The sequence below is a fragment of the Mustela nivalis genome (genome assembly GCF_964662115.1).
Source record: "Mustela nivalis genome assembly, chromosome: 1".
In the NCBI taxonomy this organism is placed as follows: Eukaryota; Metazoa; Chordata; class Mammalia; order Carnivora; family Mustelidae; genus Mustela; species Mustela nivalis.
In genome coordinates, this window is record NC_139020.1 from 130018245 (window position 1) to 130034956 (window position 16712).

The 16712-nt window shown below is 44.6% G+C and overlaps 1 protein-coding gene across 1 annotated transcript in view; it reads left to right on the top strand.

Annotated features, from left to right (window-relative positions):
- EAF1 (ELL associated factor 1) overlaps window positions 1–9808 on the top strand; it is a gene marked incomplete at its 5' end in the record, with an annotated part of 14980 nt that extends 5172 nt beyond the window's left edge. Inside the window, 3 exons of the mRNA XM_082684744.1 lie at window positions 1576–1766; window positions 3431–3664; window positions 6433–9808. Of these exons, the coding sequence (XP_082540870.1) occupies window positions 1576–1766; window positions 3431–3664; window positions 6433–6479 (472 nt within the window). The 3' untranslated portion in view covers window positions 6480–9808. The remainder of the gene's footprint in view (window positions 1–1575; window positions 1767–3430; window positions 3665–6432) is intronic.
- Between the last annotated feature and the right edge of the window lie 6904 nt (window positions 9809–16712).

Below are 16712 nucleotides of genomic sequence, written 5' to 3' on the forward strand. Positions count from 1 at the left end.
TTTTTAAAGTCAAAATTTATTCTGTAGAAGCAACCCAGTGGTTCTATTTTTCACATTGTGATACAGCAATTATTGTAATAGTCATGAAATCTTAGAATGGACTCTAAGATTTAAAAATCTTAGAGTGAACTACAGCCTGATTGATGTTTTCCTGTTTATGCTTTTTCAAGCCGTTTTTCTGTACTCATTACACAAGAAAGTAGCTACCGTTTATTGAGGGATTATCACCTGCTGAATGCTATGCCCAATGCTTTCATGTGTTATTCTCCACAACTTTACACATAACTTTTAGAAAGATGCTATTGTTACCCCCCCCTTTTTAAAAATATAGCACTTCTTTTTAATTTAATTTATTTATTTGACAGAGAGATCACAAGTAGGTGGTCGGGTGGCGGGGAGCAGGCTCCCTGCTGAGCAGAGAGCCTGATGTGGGGCTCGATCCCAGGACCCTGAGATCATGACCTGAGCTGAAGACAGCCGCTTAACTGACTGAGCCACCCAGGCGCCCCTGTTGTTACCCTTTTAAAAAAAAAAAAAAAAAAAAAAAGGCACACAGATGAAGGGACTGATTACTAGTGAGCTTGTGAATTCCATGGAGTCAGCACCAGAGCTGAGCCTTTCCCTAGGCATGCGCTTCCAAGCTCCTGCTCCTCTCCGCGAGGGATATATTTGTGTTAATTACTTCCCCCAACCAGTGCCACCATTACCCTCCAAAAGCGGATGGTGGTGCACATGTCTCTCACGACTCAGTGTCATCTGTGGACTAGCAGCATTTTATCACTTGGGTCCTTTTTTACTTTTTTATTTAATTTTTTAAAGATTTTTATTTGAGAGACCACAAGCAGGGGGAGGAGCGGAGGGAGAGAGAAGCAGACTCCCCGCTGAGCTCCCTCCATCCCAGTCCTGGGATAGTGACCTGAGCCACCCTGGCACCCCTTGGATACTTTTTTAAAGTGTAGAATTTCAGGACTTGCTGAGTCAGAATCTGCATTTTAATGAGCTCCCCAGGTGATTTGTGTGCACAAAGTTCAAAAACCCAAAGTTTGCTGGGCTAGTCCATTTACAAAAGAAATTGTAAATGAATAAAATGTTCTCTGTTTGGGGTGGAATGCTTTGCCTGTCTGTCCGCAAGAGCTGGCATGTGACAAGATGAACAAGCAGTAATAGGTCATGCAAAAATGTGCAAACTAACCAGTATTTCAAGAGCGGTTTTACTTAGTAACTCATGTACTTGTGACTGTAACTTTATATTGTACACAGGTCAAATAAATACTCCTGTTTTTGAGATCTCATGATCCCTTTGTATCCTACATACTAAACGTGAGCCCCGTGAGGATTGCATGTCTGTTTTGTTCATCTCTGTATGTCTGGTGCAGAGTGCAGTACTGGAATCAGTAGGTGTTGTTGAATAGGTAGCTCATGTGAGAACATTACAAACATCAGTGTCTTGAAGTAGTCTTTAAAGAGCACAGGGATGTGCAGAGACCTATGGGTAGTGGGTCCCCTGAACAGATTTGAGTACTGTTTTTGCCCCTCCGATTTAACGGAGGCTATCTCATGGATATCTCATTTCAGAGCCGAGGGGAGCAGTAAAATCCAAGCTCGCATGGAACAGCAGCCCACTCGTCCCCCACAGCCACCACAGCCACCACCACCTCCACCACCTATGCCATTCAGAGCTCCGACAAAACCTCCAGTAGGACCCAAAACTTCGCCCTTGAAAGATAACCCCTCACCTGAACCCCAGCTGGATGACATCAAAAGAGGTAAGCAGCATTTTCTGGAAAACAGTAGCAGCTTGGAGTGGGACTTTTGTGTTTTTGTGGCGATCACAAGGCTCTTGTATTGACATGACAGCATGGGCATTTTCTGCCATTGAAATTTCTGCAGAGTTCACCGTTCCAGAGGTGATGCAGGTGGGGGTTGTTGCCACTTGCCTCATTGGATTAAGGGGGGTCCAGAGATAGTGACTGGAGTTGTGGCTGTCTTGCAGCTTTCTGCTTAGAGGTCCAGGATATAAACAAGCATGACTGCCCCCTGAAGGTCTATACAACATGCCTTTAAAGCTTTGGGAGAAGAGAATTCCAAGGTGTTGGGGTAAAAACCAGATCTGTCAATGTTAGTATAATATCTAGGTCAGAAAAACAATTGAAAATACCAGGACCAATGCTTTGTAGTAACACAAAGTATGTGAACACAAAAGTGCCATGGGGACCTGGAAATGGACACAGCCTAGAAAGACCTAGAGATCTGGTCAGGCTCTCTCCAGTTAGACCCCAGGCCAGGATCACCTTGGCTTTCTCCCCATACAGTGAGTGGGTGGTTTTAATTGTCCAGACTCTTTAGGAGGTTATGAGACTAAGTGTCATATTCCAGATTTGTAAAGTTCTATGAAACAGAAGTAAATCTGTAATAGTGGTAAAAAAGGGAAAGATAACGAGTTGTCCTTTAAGATAAAAAGCTTCTCTTTTCTACCTTGTAGAAGTGCTCTCGTAGTAAACAGAATCATTCTCTGTGCAGTGCACATTCGTTAAGCTGCTGTTTTTGTTTTCCTCATGCTGTTTATCAGAGTTTTCACTTTAGCTGAATAGGAATTGGACTGTGAGTAGTTGGTTATTGTCAGTTATGCCTAAAGGAACCATACTTGTTTAAACCCACACGGTATGTTTGGACAGGAAAATCTGGCATCTTAGTGTATCCTATGATGTATCCTTAATGTACTCAGCGACACTGGAAGGGAAACTTGTTTTTCCTTCCCTGCTGTTCATGGGTAGAAAATGTAGTACCAGACGGGCTCGGCTTTTGGGGAAGTATAGAAAGAGTGCAGAGGAAGAATGTCATTTCCCCATTTTCCATCAGTTACTGTGGTTACCCCTGCCCACCTCAGTTTCTTTGTGTGACAAGAAAGCTGAAAAGGACGTCAGAGGCCGCCCACTCTGGCCTTTCATCTTTTTCAGTGTCTCAGGAAATTCATTGACTACCACCTAGGTCTCATTGCTGGTTAGAAGTAGATCCAAAAACAAGCATCCACATGTTCCAGTGCCTAATCAAATATTTTTCAACCCCTTAGCATAGTACTTTTCTTACTTGGTGTTTAATCCCATAATTCACAATCCTTTTTTTTTTTTTTTTAAGTAGATAAGGCAAATAGACTTGATTCATTTCTTACACAGAACAGCCATTATCTGAAACGGTTTTCTGTTTGGTTATTTGGGGTGAAGTGTATGTTTCCATTGTCTCTCTGAAGACAGTGTTATTTTGTTGGTTTTGGTTTTAGTCATTTTGTTTGTACGTTTTTAGGAAATTAAGCAGGAGTTTTAAGTTATTCCTCATTGCTATTGGTCTTGCCACTTCACTGTCTACAGAAGGTTCCATGTGTGGCCTTGAGAGGGGTTGCTGTGCTCACCCCAGTCATGTCATTTTATTCCAGAGCTGAGGGCCGAAGTTGACATTATTGAACAGATGAGCAGCAGCAGCGGGAGCAGTTCCTCCGACTCGGAGAGCTCGTCAGGAAGTGATGACGACAGCTCCAGCAGTGGGGGTGAGGACAATGGCCCGGCGTCCCCCCTGCAGCCTGCACACCAGCAGCCCTACAATATCAGGCCGGCTGTCGCCAATGGAACCAGCCGGCCACAAGGCAGCAGCCAGCTCATGAACACACTCAGTAAGTGTGCGCTCCCTTTTTCTGGCTTTGGGGCGGTGGGAGTGGCGCATGTCAGGCCAGGGGTGTGGCTTTTGTTTATCTCACATCAGAGTCTCTACGCCAGAAGAGATTTAAGGCATAAGAAAGGATCCCGACAAAGAAAATTTGGAGCAGAAAGGAGTAAGTTACCAAAGACTAAAAAAAGGGAAGTACAAGACTAAGAAGTCTGTTTTCTCTTTTTTCCCCTACCGGCACAAATAAGGTCTTGTGAAGTCTGGAAAATGCTGAAACATGAACATCTTGGCTCTGTATTTTTGCATTTGACAGGCTTTTGGGGTGCTGCCTACCACCACACTGCCCCCGCCTCCCCATCTTTGTACCTTCCCGAGAACTCCAGACTGGTGGCCCACAGCCCACAGACTTGGGAACCTGAGCCATTAGGATGTATTTGGAAACCAACCAGCCATTGCCAAAAAGGAGAGGAAGGGGCATTGCAGTGTCGGGTGGCTCTCAGTGCAGTTGGTACTAAAGTAAAGAAGAGCAAAACAAGAACAAACACAAATTTCTTTTATTGGACATGGGGCGACTGCTGCTTCCTTTTGCCCCCCTCTCTCCAGAATCCTAATGAATGCTCTCACCTGGTATGACTGCCTTGGAGGAGGCTGGAATGCCAAGGAGGCAATAGTGGGGAAGCTAACTTAGTTAACCCTGCTACTGTGGACCAGGGAAAGGTAATTCTCAACGTCAGCACAAGAGATGTGGGCCAGAGAAATCTTTGTTTGGGGAGGGGCAAAATATGTATTGCAGGATGGCTAAGAGCATTCCTGGCCTCTACCCACTAGGTGGTCTTCTTCATCCCTTCTGCCCCAGTTGTATCAACCCAGAATATCTCAAGACATTTCCAGATGTCCTCTGGGGCACAAAACCACCCCCATCAGAGAAACACTACTCAAGGCCCTGCTTTTCTCCTTGAGTGAGTCCAGCACTGTTAGGTTACCAGTGAAGGATCCTGTCTACTCTCCCGTTCTGTGGGCCTACATTCTAGGTATCGGTGTGCTTCGGTGCTCTTCTCAGTTGGCTCAGGAGAATGATGAGTTTCACATCGGAAGTTTGGTGTTCACAGTGGAAAAGTACCAGACAGCTACTGTGGCTTTAAGTCAGTTCTTAATTTTGCCCAGTTAATGCTAAATTACCCTTTCCTTTTAGAAAGAAAGAGCAAAAAAAATGGCGCCGTGGGTGTTACCTGCCTACCAGTGCCTTAAAATTCTTTTAGTTCTTTATGGCTCCAAGTTACCCTGTTCTTCATTCTTCAAATAGCAGTTCCTTAACTTGGCATATCTCATAGACAGTAAAATACTAGGGTTATTTAAACCAGGATTGTCAACTGGAACCAACTTATAAACCCTAAAATCACAGTAAATAATGCAAATTTGCTAACCCTGATATAAAAATACATAGAGTCATTATCATATTGTTTTTCTGAGTAGTAACCTAGGTTATATTTTTTCTTCTCAAAAATAAATAAATGGATCAATTTGAACCTGAATCAAATCAATTACATAAGCAATTTCAAAACTAGATTTTTCAGTTCCATTTACACTGACCTATTAAATACACCGCATCTTACTGTGTAAGCAGTTGTGCTCAGCTTAGCTGACAGGAGTGGCTGCCAGGCCCACACTGATTTCTTAAGTTTAGAACATGAGTCATCACATTCTTGAGTCTCAGACCTCTTAATTCTTAAAGTTATTGAGGACCCCAAAGGGCTTTTGTGTATGTGGCTTAGATCTATCAATATTTACCATATTAGAAATTATAACTGAGAAATATTTAAAATATTTCAGTAATTCATTTAAAGTAACAATAATAACCATCAAATGGTAACAAAAGTAACATTTTTATGAAGAACAAATTTTCTAATCAGAAAATATTTAGTAAGAAGAGTAATATTGCTTTACAATATTACAGCTCTAATGTCGGGCTTAGTAGAAACCCGGATTCTATACCCATTTCTGCATTCAGTCTATTGCCATAAGTTGTTCAGGTTGATGTGGGTGAAGAAAATCAGGCATCACACAGGCGTGGAGTAGAAAAGAAAGTAGCCTCTGGAAAGGTCCCCAGGTCCTCAGAGCAAACTTTGAGAAGACCTAGCCTAGCTCTTGTCACAGTTCACTTTTGTGGTATCAGCTGGGGTTCTGTTAACTCTTATTATCATCTGAGACTGAAATGTTGAATACTTCTGTTCTTCACTCCTAAAACCTAAATTCAGCATACTAAACAAAGATCAGGGGCTTTACGAAAGCTCATTAGTTGAGTTGAGGTTTAAAGTAACATGAATATCCTGGGCAGAGGTGTCCCAGAGGGAATCCTGGATTAGCGTGTTCCTGGTATAAACAGTATTCAGCTTTCTTACCAGGAAGCCTAACTCCATGTTATTTTAGCTTTTATAAAGCAACTTAATATGGACAATTCTAGATGGTGAATCAGTTATCTGTAAGTGCTTGGCTTGCTTTTTATTAACACATTTTCAAAAGCTGTCTGGCCTGCTCCTGGCCTGCACTATCCCAGTAAGCAGCATCACTGTGGTTTGCAGCTCCCAAGAATGGCATTTCTTTAAAAGCGTCGATTGCATCAGTTTTGTCACTGAGCCAAATTGATTTTCCTCCCTAATTAAGTGGAATTGGCCTGGTTTTACTGTAGTGTGATAACCAAGGCAGTCAAACAAAGAACTGTGGGGAAGTCCTTTTGAAATTGTGTACTTTTGGTGTGATTCTGTTTTCTTTTTATAGGAAATGACTTGCAGTTGAGTGAGTCTGGCAGTGACAGTGATGACTAGACGCGGCTCTTTTGAAATCAGCTTCTCGTGCACAGATGTGCTGCTGGACCCGGCTGCGCTCGCACAGAGCCCCGTGCTGAGAGGGACACACTGTGGATCAGTGACTGTGTAGGAGTTTGAGGCTCTGGAGGTCTCAGATATTCAAGTCTTTAACTTAGTGGTGGTGGGTGATTTTCTCGTATAATTTCCGAACAATCTCCTGTTGCAAAGTAGAACTGTGATAGAACTAACAGAATTATATTTCTATTTGATTAACACTGTTCATGGACAACAGATCAATGTGCCCTGGTCTAGGTTACTCAAAGGCCTTTATCTCTACCAGGCCAGTGATTCCATTTTAAACCTCAGCAGCCACCTGTTTGGCCAGGTGGTTTGCACCACTGAAATGAAACCTGGTCTTTGAGGGGTAGGAGAGGGAGGGAAACCTCAAACTGCAGCATTGAAATATGTTAAAACCACTTTACACTGCTGAGACAAAGTGGTAAGGAAGTTTTGTTGGACCCAACCTGATAAGCTGTGTAGAAACAGACTTCAAGAGAGAGTCCTAGAGCATCTGCCAGGCAGGACCCTGGAGCTCTGCTAGTTCAACCCCCTCATTTACAAATAAGGAAAGAGAAGCCCACGGTTGGCTACGGCTGGTCTCGTGCCCCCACTCCAGACTTTCCCTGCTGCTCCCTCCCTTGAATCTCACTTATTGGAACTGGAGATTATTATACTTGACACTGATAGCTGTACATTGGAGCTTTTATTGGATTCCAAAAGACAAAACTGTTGGGTACGTCTGACTCAGATTCTGATCCAGAAAGTCTCTAACTCCATGAGGCTAGGTGAGCAGGTTAAACCATGAGCCACCATGCTGACACTCAAGGTACAGTCAGATGGGGGCTCTTAGTTCCACGTAGACCCATACTAAGGGTTCTTTATTCAGTGCATTCTAGTAGGGGGAGGTAGGAGTGGAAGAGAGGTGTACTGAAGGAACCTTTCCAAACAAAAGAACCAGCAGCAGGTTTTCAAAAACCAGAATCTAGATAGGAAGCAGTTCTGCAATATGAAATGAGCACATTCTTTGAGAAGACATTTCTGTTCATGCTTTTCTACCACTGTTTGTGCCTGACTCCCCGACCGATCTGTATTTTTGATATAAGAAAGTCACAAGATTGCCTTTTTGCCATGTGTGGTTTCCACGTGAATCTTACAGGAAACTGGTCACTAGTAAATGTTCCGTATTGAGTGAATGTGTGATAAATTGTCCTGTGATTAGTATGGAATAGCCCATTTCTGTAATTGGAATGAATACAATTTGAAGGTCCTGAGAAATTTCTATTTACTTTGGTTCAGTGGGTATCAAGAACATTAAAAATGATTTTCCTTCCTTGGGTTCCTCCACTCAAAGATGGCCTCTGCTTCCTCGGTTAGTGAATGGAAGCAGTCTGGACCTGGGAAGGAAGTAGATGATTCACAGTGGGGGCTCTAGGGAGAGTTGCACCTTATAGAGTCACCTGTTGGATGGACACAGTGCCTCCGGGTGAGCTGGAGATGTGGGCCTGGCACCGTCATCCAGCGGCACACTCACACCACCCCACCCAGTACAGATAGTAGGGTAACACAGTAGTACTCTATGGTGGGTTCTTAATGCATCATGATGTTTCTGTGGGTTTAAGGGCAGGTAGGAATGTATTTATAATGAATTGATAATTGTTTTATAATTCCTTGGTAATGACAGCTCAGGGAAGGTGAGAGTCATGACTGGGAGACTTATTACTGGATATGGGAATTGGTTCAGAGATCTTAACTTGCTCAACTTGGGGCAGGTTCCAGGAACTTGAACTAAAAATATCTATTTAAACCTCTCTCTCTCTTTTTTTTCTCCCAACGTCTTGATTTATACAGACAGAATTGTGGTTTTTGGTATGTTGGGTCAAGATGTTTGTTTCTATAGGAAATGCTTGCATATGGCACTGGATTTGGTGATTTGAGCTCTCTAGGCTTCAGACCCTTTCCTCTGTCACCCATCCTGTCTCACACTGCATGGTTCTCCTCTAGCCTGTTTCCATTTTGTTCTCTGCACAAAGCCCTCTTTGGTTCCCTCACTCAGCCCTCTATCTTCACCCACCAGAACAAGAACAAGAACAAGGAATCTTTTCTTTTCAGAAATCAAGAATTTGGCCTCAGAGACTACTTCTCATGAGTAACCTCATGCCAGCCTCACTGGACTTGGTCTTTGTGCCTCTGTGCCTTTTCAGTGTCTCCCTTCCCTCTCCCCCGCCAAGCCCCAGTGCTGACACTCTGGCGACGCCATCCTCGTGGACTCTTCCTCTGTTCGTTTCTGCCCACTGGAGTGCTGTGTGGACATACTGACCTTCCTCTTGCCTGAGCTCTGGTTGCTATGCACTCCTTAAAAGCAGGGACTGTCCTTCTCATCTCTGTTCCTTGGGGTGTCCACAGGAATAGATATTCAGATGCTTATAGCCTGGTGGGGAGGAGGGAGAGAAAACCAACCAGTGGAGTACAGAAGGTAGACATAGAGAAAACATTCCAATTCCAATTTGGAGACAGCTGGAAACCATCCATGCTGATTTTCTTGGTGTTGAAGTCTCTAACGGAATTGTTCAAATTGCCTTTTCTTTGTCCTGTACACCTTCTACCATACCGTGGGTCTTTAGGCAAGGTATAAAGACTTAAATCCGAGGTACCCAAGGAGCCATGGCAAACCACAGTAAAGATGTGATTTGGAGAAATGTAATACAAACGAGATGTGTGATGATGCCACTCATTAACTAATTTATTTCTAGAGCAGAATCATTGTTTTCTGTGTGTGGTATTAATATTTGTGTGCTTCAGTGGTGGGAAAACTTGAAAATTCCAAAATCCTTGCTATCTTTATTGAGAGGCTGGTTAAATAGGGTATGTATGGGGGGGTGTGTATATGTGTGTGTGAGAGAGATGTATTTATTACATTATTTTGAAAGATAATAGTCTGTTCTGTGGATGTATATTATTAGGTACAGCCAAGTTGGAAGTTTCCATTTGGCAAGGAAGGTAGGATTTCTGAAACTCAGGCCTTAACCAGTAGGTTGGAAGACAAGACCAATTGAAGCGTTATGAAATGTGTTTTTGTTGCTTCTGTCCTCTCTGTCTTGGGTTTGTTGTCTTACTCTTTAATGATTTTTAAAAATCTCGTGCCTAAAAGTTTATTTTGCATAATTATGAAGTAGATGTGCATGTTTACATTTATGTAAAATATTTGCTGTGTAAAGTTTTTTTTTGTTGTTGTTGTTTATTCTCTTAAAGATCACTATATTTAAGTAAAAAAAAAAGTCAGCAATACACTCCATGACTTGGTGGATTTTATTTTCTTATTAGAAATCAATGAAGGGCGCCTGGGTGGCTCAGTGGGTTAAGCCGCTGCCTTCGGCTCAGGTCATGATCTCAGGGTCCTGGGATCGAGTCCCGCATCGGGCTCTCTGCTCAGCAGGGAGCCTGCTTCCTTCTCTCTCTCTCCGCCTGCCTGCCTCTCAGTGTACTTGTGATTTCTCTCTGTCAAAGAAATCAATAAAAAAATCTTTAAAAAAAAAAAAAAGAAATCAATGAAAAATGTAGAGTTCTATTAAGAATCCTTTATGCTTACGCCTACTTATCTAAATGGATTCCTTTTTAATTTGGTGTTTATGATCATTAGGATAAACACCTCAGTTTTAAAAGGTGTGAAGTTCAAAACCAAAGGTTGTCTTTAGCAAGCCAAATGGCATCTGAGGCCATTACTTGGTCTGGAAAGGCAGCTTAGCTTTGAATCTGAGAGCCATGCATGGGTTAAACGGAATGCCTGGACATAGCCTAGTCATTTTAGCTCACCAAATTCTTTCCACCTGCCCTGCCGTGCCACTCATCCAGCCACACAGATGCTCACAGGCTGGAAATGATCCTGCCTCCTGCTTCCATGCCACATACAGCAGTGCCTACATCAGTCTTGTGGTCTTGGCTCCAGGTAGTCTATAATAAACTTCTAGGTGGACAGCGACCCTTTTAATTCTCTGGTGTCTTTCACTAAATGGGTGTTCCATATACTTGGACTGACGATAATTACACAGTAAGAGAACTAGGCTGGGGTGCCTGGGTGGTTCAATGGGGTTAAGCGTCTGACTTTGGCTCAGGTCATGATCCCAGGGCCCTGGGATCAAGCCCTGCACTGGGCTCCCTGCTTAGCTGGGAGTCTGCTTCTCCCTCTCCCCCTGCTTGTGCTCCTTCTCTCTCAAATAAATAAATGCAATCTTGGGGGGGAAAAAAAAAAAACGACTAGGAATCCTCTGCTACCTATTCTGCAACTGGCTCCCGTTTCCTCAGGTGGACTAGGAGTTAGACGACCCAGGACTGTCTGGGGAAGTGGCAGTTTGCATTCAATGACATTTAAGGGACTTGGATCCTGAGTAATTGTTGCCCCTACAGTGATATGTAACAAAGCATCCCAGTATTCAGTGGCATAAAATAAGCATTTATTTTGCTTAAAAGTCTGGACTGATGATTTAGACTGGGAGTGCCTGGGCAGTCTGGTCTTGACTAGGCTATGTACGCCTGCTACTTGACAGATTCAGCTGATCTGGGATGGCTTTGGCCAGTCCAACCAGGGCAGTTCAGGTGGGCTCCACATGTCTTAGCCTCTAGCAGTCTAGCGTAGGCATGTTGTCTTAGCAAAGGCAGAAGTGCCAGACTGAGAGAGGAAACACCACTGCCTTTGTCACAACTGCTCACGTGTCATTGGCCAAAGCAGTCGCAGGGTCAAGTTCAGAATCAAGGGCTGGACAAATACAGTACCTTCCACCAGCCGATGGGAGGAGTTGCCAAGTACGTTGGAAAGGTGTGGATACTGGGCAGTGTGAGAATTAGGCAGTTGTTCCAGTCAATCTACTATCTCCACATACCCATGTCCCCACCATGGTTGAGAACACTGGGCCATACAACCACTGCAGCCCCTCTTGGTCTGACTTTCTTCCTGGGCAGATAAATAGTTCATGTAGGAGTTAGTGCCAACTTCTATTCATGGCTCCTGCAGAGGGCACCAAATCCAAGCTAGCAGCTCCTCTGGACTTAGCACTTTGCCCTGTTCAGAGTAGTTTGCTTCCTTTCTAACCTTTCCAACCTAAAGCACTGTTTGTTACCTATTGCTAGGTAACAGACTACCCTAAAACTTAGTGACTGAAAACAACCATTTTATCTCCTGGAATCTGTTGATGAGGATTTAGGATAGAGCCTGGCTGGGCAATTCTCCCTGGGGCTTCAATTGAGGTTGCTCAGTGTTACCTGGACAGCAGATAGGCAGGACCGGAGAATCCAAACTGGCTTCACTCACATGTCTGGCACCATGGTGGGGATGGTTGGAAGCAGGTTCATTTGGGACTGTCAACCAGAGCCTGTCTGACATGGCAGTCTCAAGGTGGTTGGTCTTCTTACGTGAGGGCTGCTTACCTAGAATGAATGTCCCAAGAAGCTGCTTGGCTGTAGATGACCTAGCCTGGAAAGTGACTCAGCATCACATCCACAGTATTCTGTTGGTCCGGGCAATCAAAAGCCCACCTAGATTCAGAAGGAAGGGACAAAGACCCTACCTCCTAATGTAAGGTATAGAAAAAAGCCACCTACCCAAAGTCCTTTCCCCCAGTGTATTTGGTCTACTGCCATTGTTCTCAGATGAGACATTTCCCCAGAGTAGTGGCTCTGAAAGTGTGGTTCCTGGGTCCAGCACCATGGGCATCCCCTGGGACCTTGTTAGAATTTAATCAGGTCCTACCCCAGACCTGCTGAATCGGAAACTCTGAAGTGGGTCCCTGTAGTCTATTTCAACAAGCCTTCGGATCATCCTTATAAACCTTAAAGTTTTAAACCTCTGCTCTAAAAATAGTCTCCTGCGATGAGCCTCAAGTGATGACCCATGACTAGGGATGACCACCTTCGATTTCCCATGCTAGGTGTTGGATTGAGAGCAGCCTGGAATGGCACACACAGTGGGGAATGGTACTCCTTAAAAGTTGGAACATTAAAACCCAAATTCTAGAAGAGGTGTCACCAATTCTCTTGAGATACCAGCATTTTGACAGCAGGATTTCGTTCTTATGTGGGCTCCTTTTTCTTTCTGTAAAGGTAGTGGGGCAAAGGGGACCAGAGGGCTGGGGAAATAGCCCATTTATCCTTTAGTGAGGTTGTTTCTTTGTGTAGAGCTGTCTGACTCCAAAACTAAACTGTCTGGGGCTGCAAAGAACCCAGGCGAACCCCCAGAGAGGAATCCCCTGTGATAAAGGCAGTATGACAGTATGGGTTCTCTTCCTCTATTTCCGCCCCCCACTCCCACCCCCACCCCCACGCCGGGGGCAGGGGAGGGGAAGGAACTGGATGATGTGGGGTGGGGAGTCCTTAACCCATTACTTTTATGTGATCTGCGATCTCTGGGAATGGTTACAAATGAAGATGGAAACCACACTCCTGGAGCCTCTGGGCCCATGGATGGTAACTGTGGGTTGCTGAAATGTAAATCTCCTTGATGAATTGCCAAGATCCTTGATCTATGCGCTCATTATTACCACACGAATGCAAGATCTGAGTTTCACTGAAATTGGTTCACTCCACCATAGGGGAGGAAAGGCAGGGACTGGAGATTTCTTAAGCAATTGACCCATGTATCCTTCAGGCACATATTAAGTACTAATAACCAAAGTTATTAAGTACTAATAACCAAAGTACTAATAACCAAAGTTCCTCTAAAGACCTTACTCTGCTCACAAATTTGTCACTCAGATAGCTTTGCTGGCAGATAAAGACTTCTGGAGCCAAAGCCCATCCCCACGCTTCCCTGGTTATGTTAGGAGCTTGTAGGGTGGCCTAGAGAAGCCCAGCCACAGGCTGGATTGATGGGGATCAGTTGAACAGAGCCTGGGCCTCCATTACCAGTGAAAGGGTAAGAAACCAGTCCAGGCTGAGAGAGGAAAAGTCAGGCCTATTCTCTGTCACTCATCAGACTGCCAGAGCAGACACGGATAAAGCTGCAAAGTTAACAGGAAACCATCCTCCCAAGGTCACCACTGCAGCCTACAGTATCGTAATCACTCATGCCTTTTGAGTGACTGCTGCTTTCTTTTCAGTGACAGCCCCAGCTTTGCATTTTACTCCTGCCACCCGAACCAAAATCACTGTCAGCCTTTGTGATTAAAATCTTGGGCTGCCAGAATTTTGCAGTCTGCAATCCTCTCAGTAAGAAAGAAACTTTCCACTCTTGCCTGGAAAACCTGAGCTGCATGAGTCACTCTGACACGAGAAGCAGCTGCAGCTTCTGCCCTAGATTGAGAAATCCTGATAGGGATTTTCAGGCCCAACAGTCCATGCTTTTCCTTAACTTTGCAGTTCAAGGGATCAGGACCTGACTCTATTTCCCAGCCCGGGCTTGATCTTGACCCCTTTATACACTGCCTGCTTTGCTTTGAGCCTGTTCCCATGATGCTTCTTTCATATTCTACCTACACTTCCACCCCTCCCCAAGTCCTCCCATAATCTTGTCTTTCTTGGTTTGATGAGATGCCCCTCATCAAACCACTGTACCTCTGGTGTTTGGTCTCCCTGCTACAAGACAGTAAACCTAATCTTGTTGGTCCACAAAACTTGTTGATTCATCCCCAGTGCTATTAACCAAAGTTAACCAAATGGGCTAACGTGCTGCAGAGTTTGAGAGCCTCTGCTCTTTTTCACTGGTTTGTAGTAGAGGCTATGGTCCAAACTGCTGTCGAAAGTGAGCTCTTGTTACCAGCCTCAAAGCGGGAAGAAGAAAACCCCAGGTCCCAAAGAGGTGAGTGATTTGGCCTGAATTATCAAATAATGACAGACAAAACCCAGCCCTCCCTAAAGAGTTTCTGGGTGTCAGAAATTTTAACCATATTATCACTAAAATTCAATACAACCCTGAAATAACCCAGTATAAAGATGAGAAAAACAGAAAAGCAAATTATACAGGAAAATTAAACAGGGAGTTGGTGACAGTCAGGCTTCAAACCCAGATACGTGAACCAAATCCTCTCCTTTTGTCACAAAAGCAAACTACACCACCTCTTTCACATCCTATGGCTCCCTAGGAAAGTCATCTTCTTTTGAGTAGATCTCTTGGAATCAGCCAAGAGCTTTCTAGGTGTGAAGAGTCTTCCTAAATGTTTGCCCCAAAGGCTCAGCACATATTCCTGCCAAAAGGTAAAGCAAAACCAGAGACAGCCACTGGGGTAGACACTGTGTGTACCCAGCACCCATTTACCCCTTACCTGCTCCCCATGATATAGTCCAATAGCCACCCTTTCCTTACACAGCAGATGTGCTTCTGGAGAATCCCCAGGGATGGGCAAGGAGTCATCTTACACCTTTTGCCTCCATGGTTTCAGAAGCCCAGCTATAATCCAGTTAGCAGGTGGCATTCTCCTGACAATAACAAATGATTGGGCATGTGACTTCAAATAGACAATGATGTTCAAGGTAAGACTTGGGGTGAGCTTCTGGAAAAATAATTTGAGATGTTATCTCAAATAGAATAGAATAAATATTATCTCTTCCTCTGGATATTATAGGGTACAGACATAAGCCTGAAACTGCAATAGTCAGCTTATGACTACTCAAGGATCAAACTAACAGGAGTTAGGACAGCTCAAGAGAAAAATGGAGTGGGAACCTCGATTGAACCATGCCTGATCTCCACTCTGCCACTGGAATTCTTAAGTTATATAAGCCAATAAATTGCACCCTGTGGTTTATATTATATTTAAGTTGGATTTTCTACTGCCTACCAACAAAAGCATCTAAACCAACATACCCTTTTTTGGTGACTGAGCTGTAGCTCTGAAGACCCGGAGATAGTCTCAGCCACTCCACGTGACAGCCTCAGGAGCAGGTGAAGATATCCATCACACTCCTAGGCATCCCCTGTCACCACTGGAGGACAGAGTCCCACCCACAAGCTATTAGGGCTGGAAGAAAATTCAATCCTTATGTACAATTTCTTCCAGGTAAAGAGATGGAGTCTATGAGAAGTGACAAACCGAGTCAGGGCCCTAGTGGCAGGACTCCCAGTACAGTGCTCTTCCCTCCCCACTGTGGCACCTCAGCTCTCCACAGAGCCAGCAAATGCTCTCAGGAAACATTCGGCTACCTGTTCTGTGGCCACCTGGCCTGCTTACAGGTTCCCCTGTAAGGGCAGCATGTGGTGTCGTGAGTGCTGGGTGTTAGATAAGACCGACGAATCAATGACCTCTACCTCTGAAACCAATACACTATATATAAATGAACTGAATTAAAGTTAAAAAAAAATGACAGTGCCACAGGGGGAGGATTACTATTATTACATATATACTTTGAACATGTGGCTTTAAATCCTTTCATTTTCAGAGCCGTTCAGAAACCCTTTGCAATCGTCAGAGACAGGCCCACCTCTGATGTCGTGGGATCTGGTTACAAGATGCCACATGTCTAAGTACTTATGTTAGAATCTAACAAACTATTACCAAATATGTCTCTCTGCTTACTTGACAGTCACACTTTCCATGAGACCTGGAAGGCTGGGTTTGATTCTGGAATACTTAGATTCCTCAAAGCTCCGTGGGGGCGGAAGGAGGGCAAGGACCAGCCCACACAGAGTGGGGCTTTATGTGTGTCTGTGTGGAAACCCCAGCCTGTGTATCCAAGCCCCATCTATAACCCCTAAACACAACTTGTCCCTGGCCACCCAGGTGTGTGCAGGTCACACTCAGACATGCGGAAAAGGGCTGCTTAGGCTCACAACCACCTGGCTGGGAGCTGGGGTCTCCCGGGTACTTGGATCATGGTCTGGGAGAGGGGTGCACAAGCTCCAGTGGGCGGGTCACCTTGGCCTCATAGACTTCCTGCCCTCTGGGGAGGGTCATGGCCAGAGAAGGGCCAGATTGGTGCCCTTCAAGGCAAGGGACCCAGGACAGGGCCTCTCGTGTCCAGCTCCAACTAAGGGCAGTGTTGGAGCTCCATCGGGTTTTAAATGTGGTCCTAAAATAAGACTGGAGTGGTGCTGGGTTATCAAGACCAGGCTTTGTGGCCTTAGGTAAGTCCCTCTGTAACTCTCAACATCTGTTTCCTCCCTTGTCCCTAAGGGGGTAGTATTGCTCCACATCCTGGAACCCTTTGCAAAGCCTGGGTGGCAGTGAATTCAGACCCCTCATTCCAAACAGAAGAGAGAGCCACACGGGG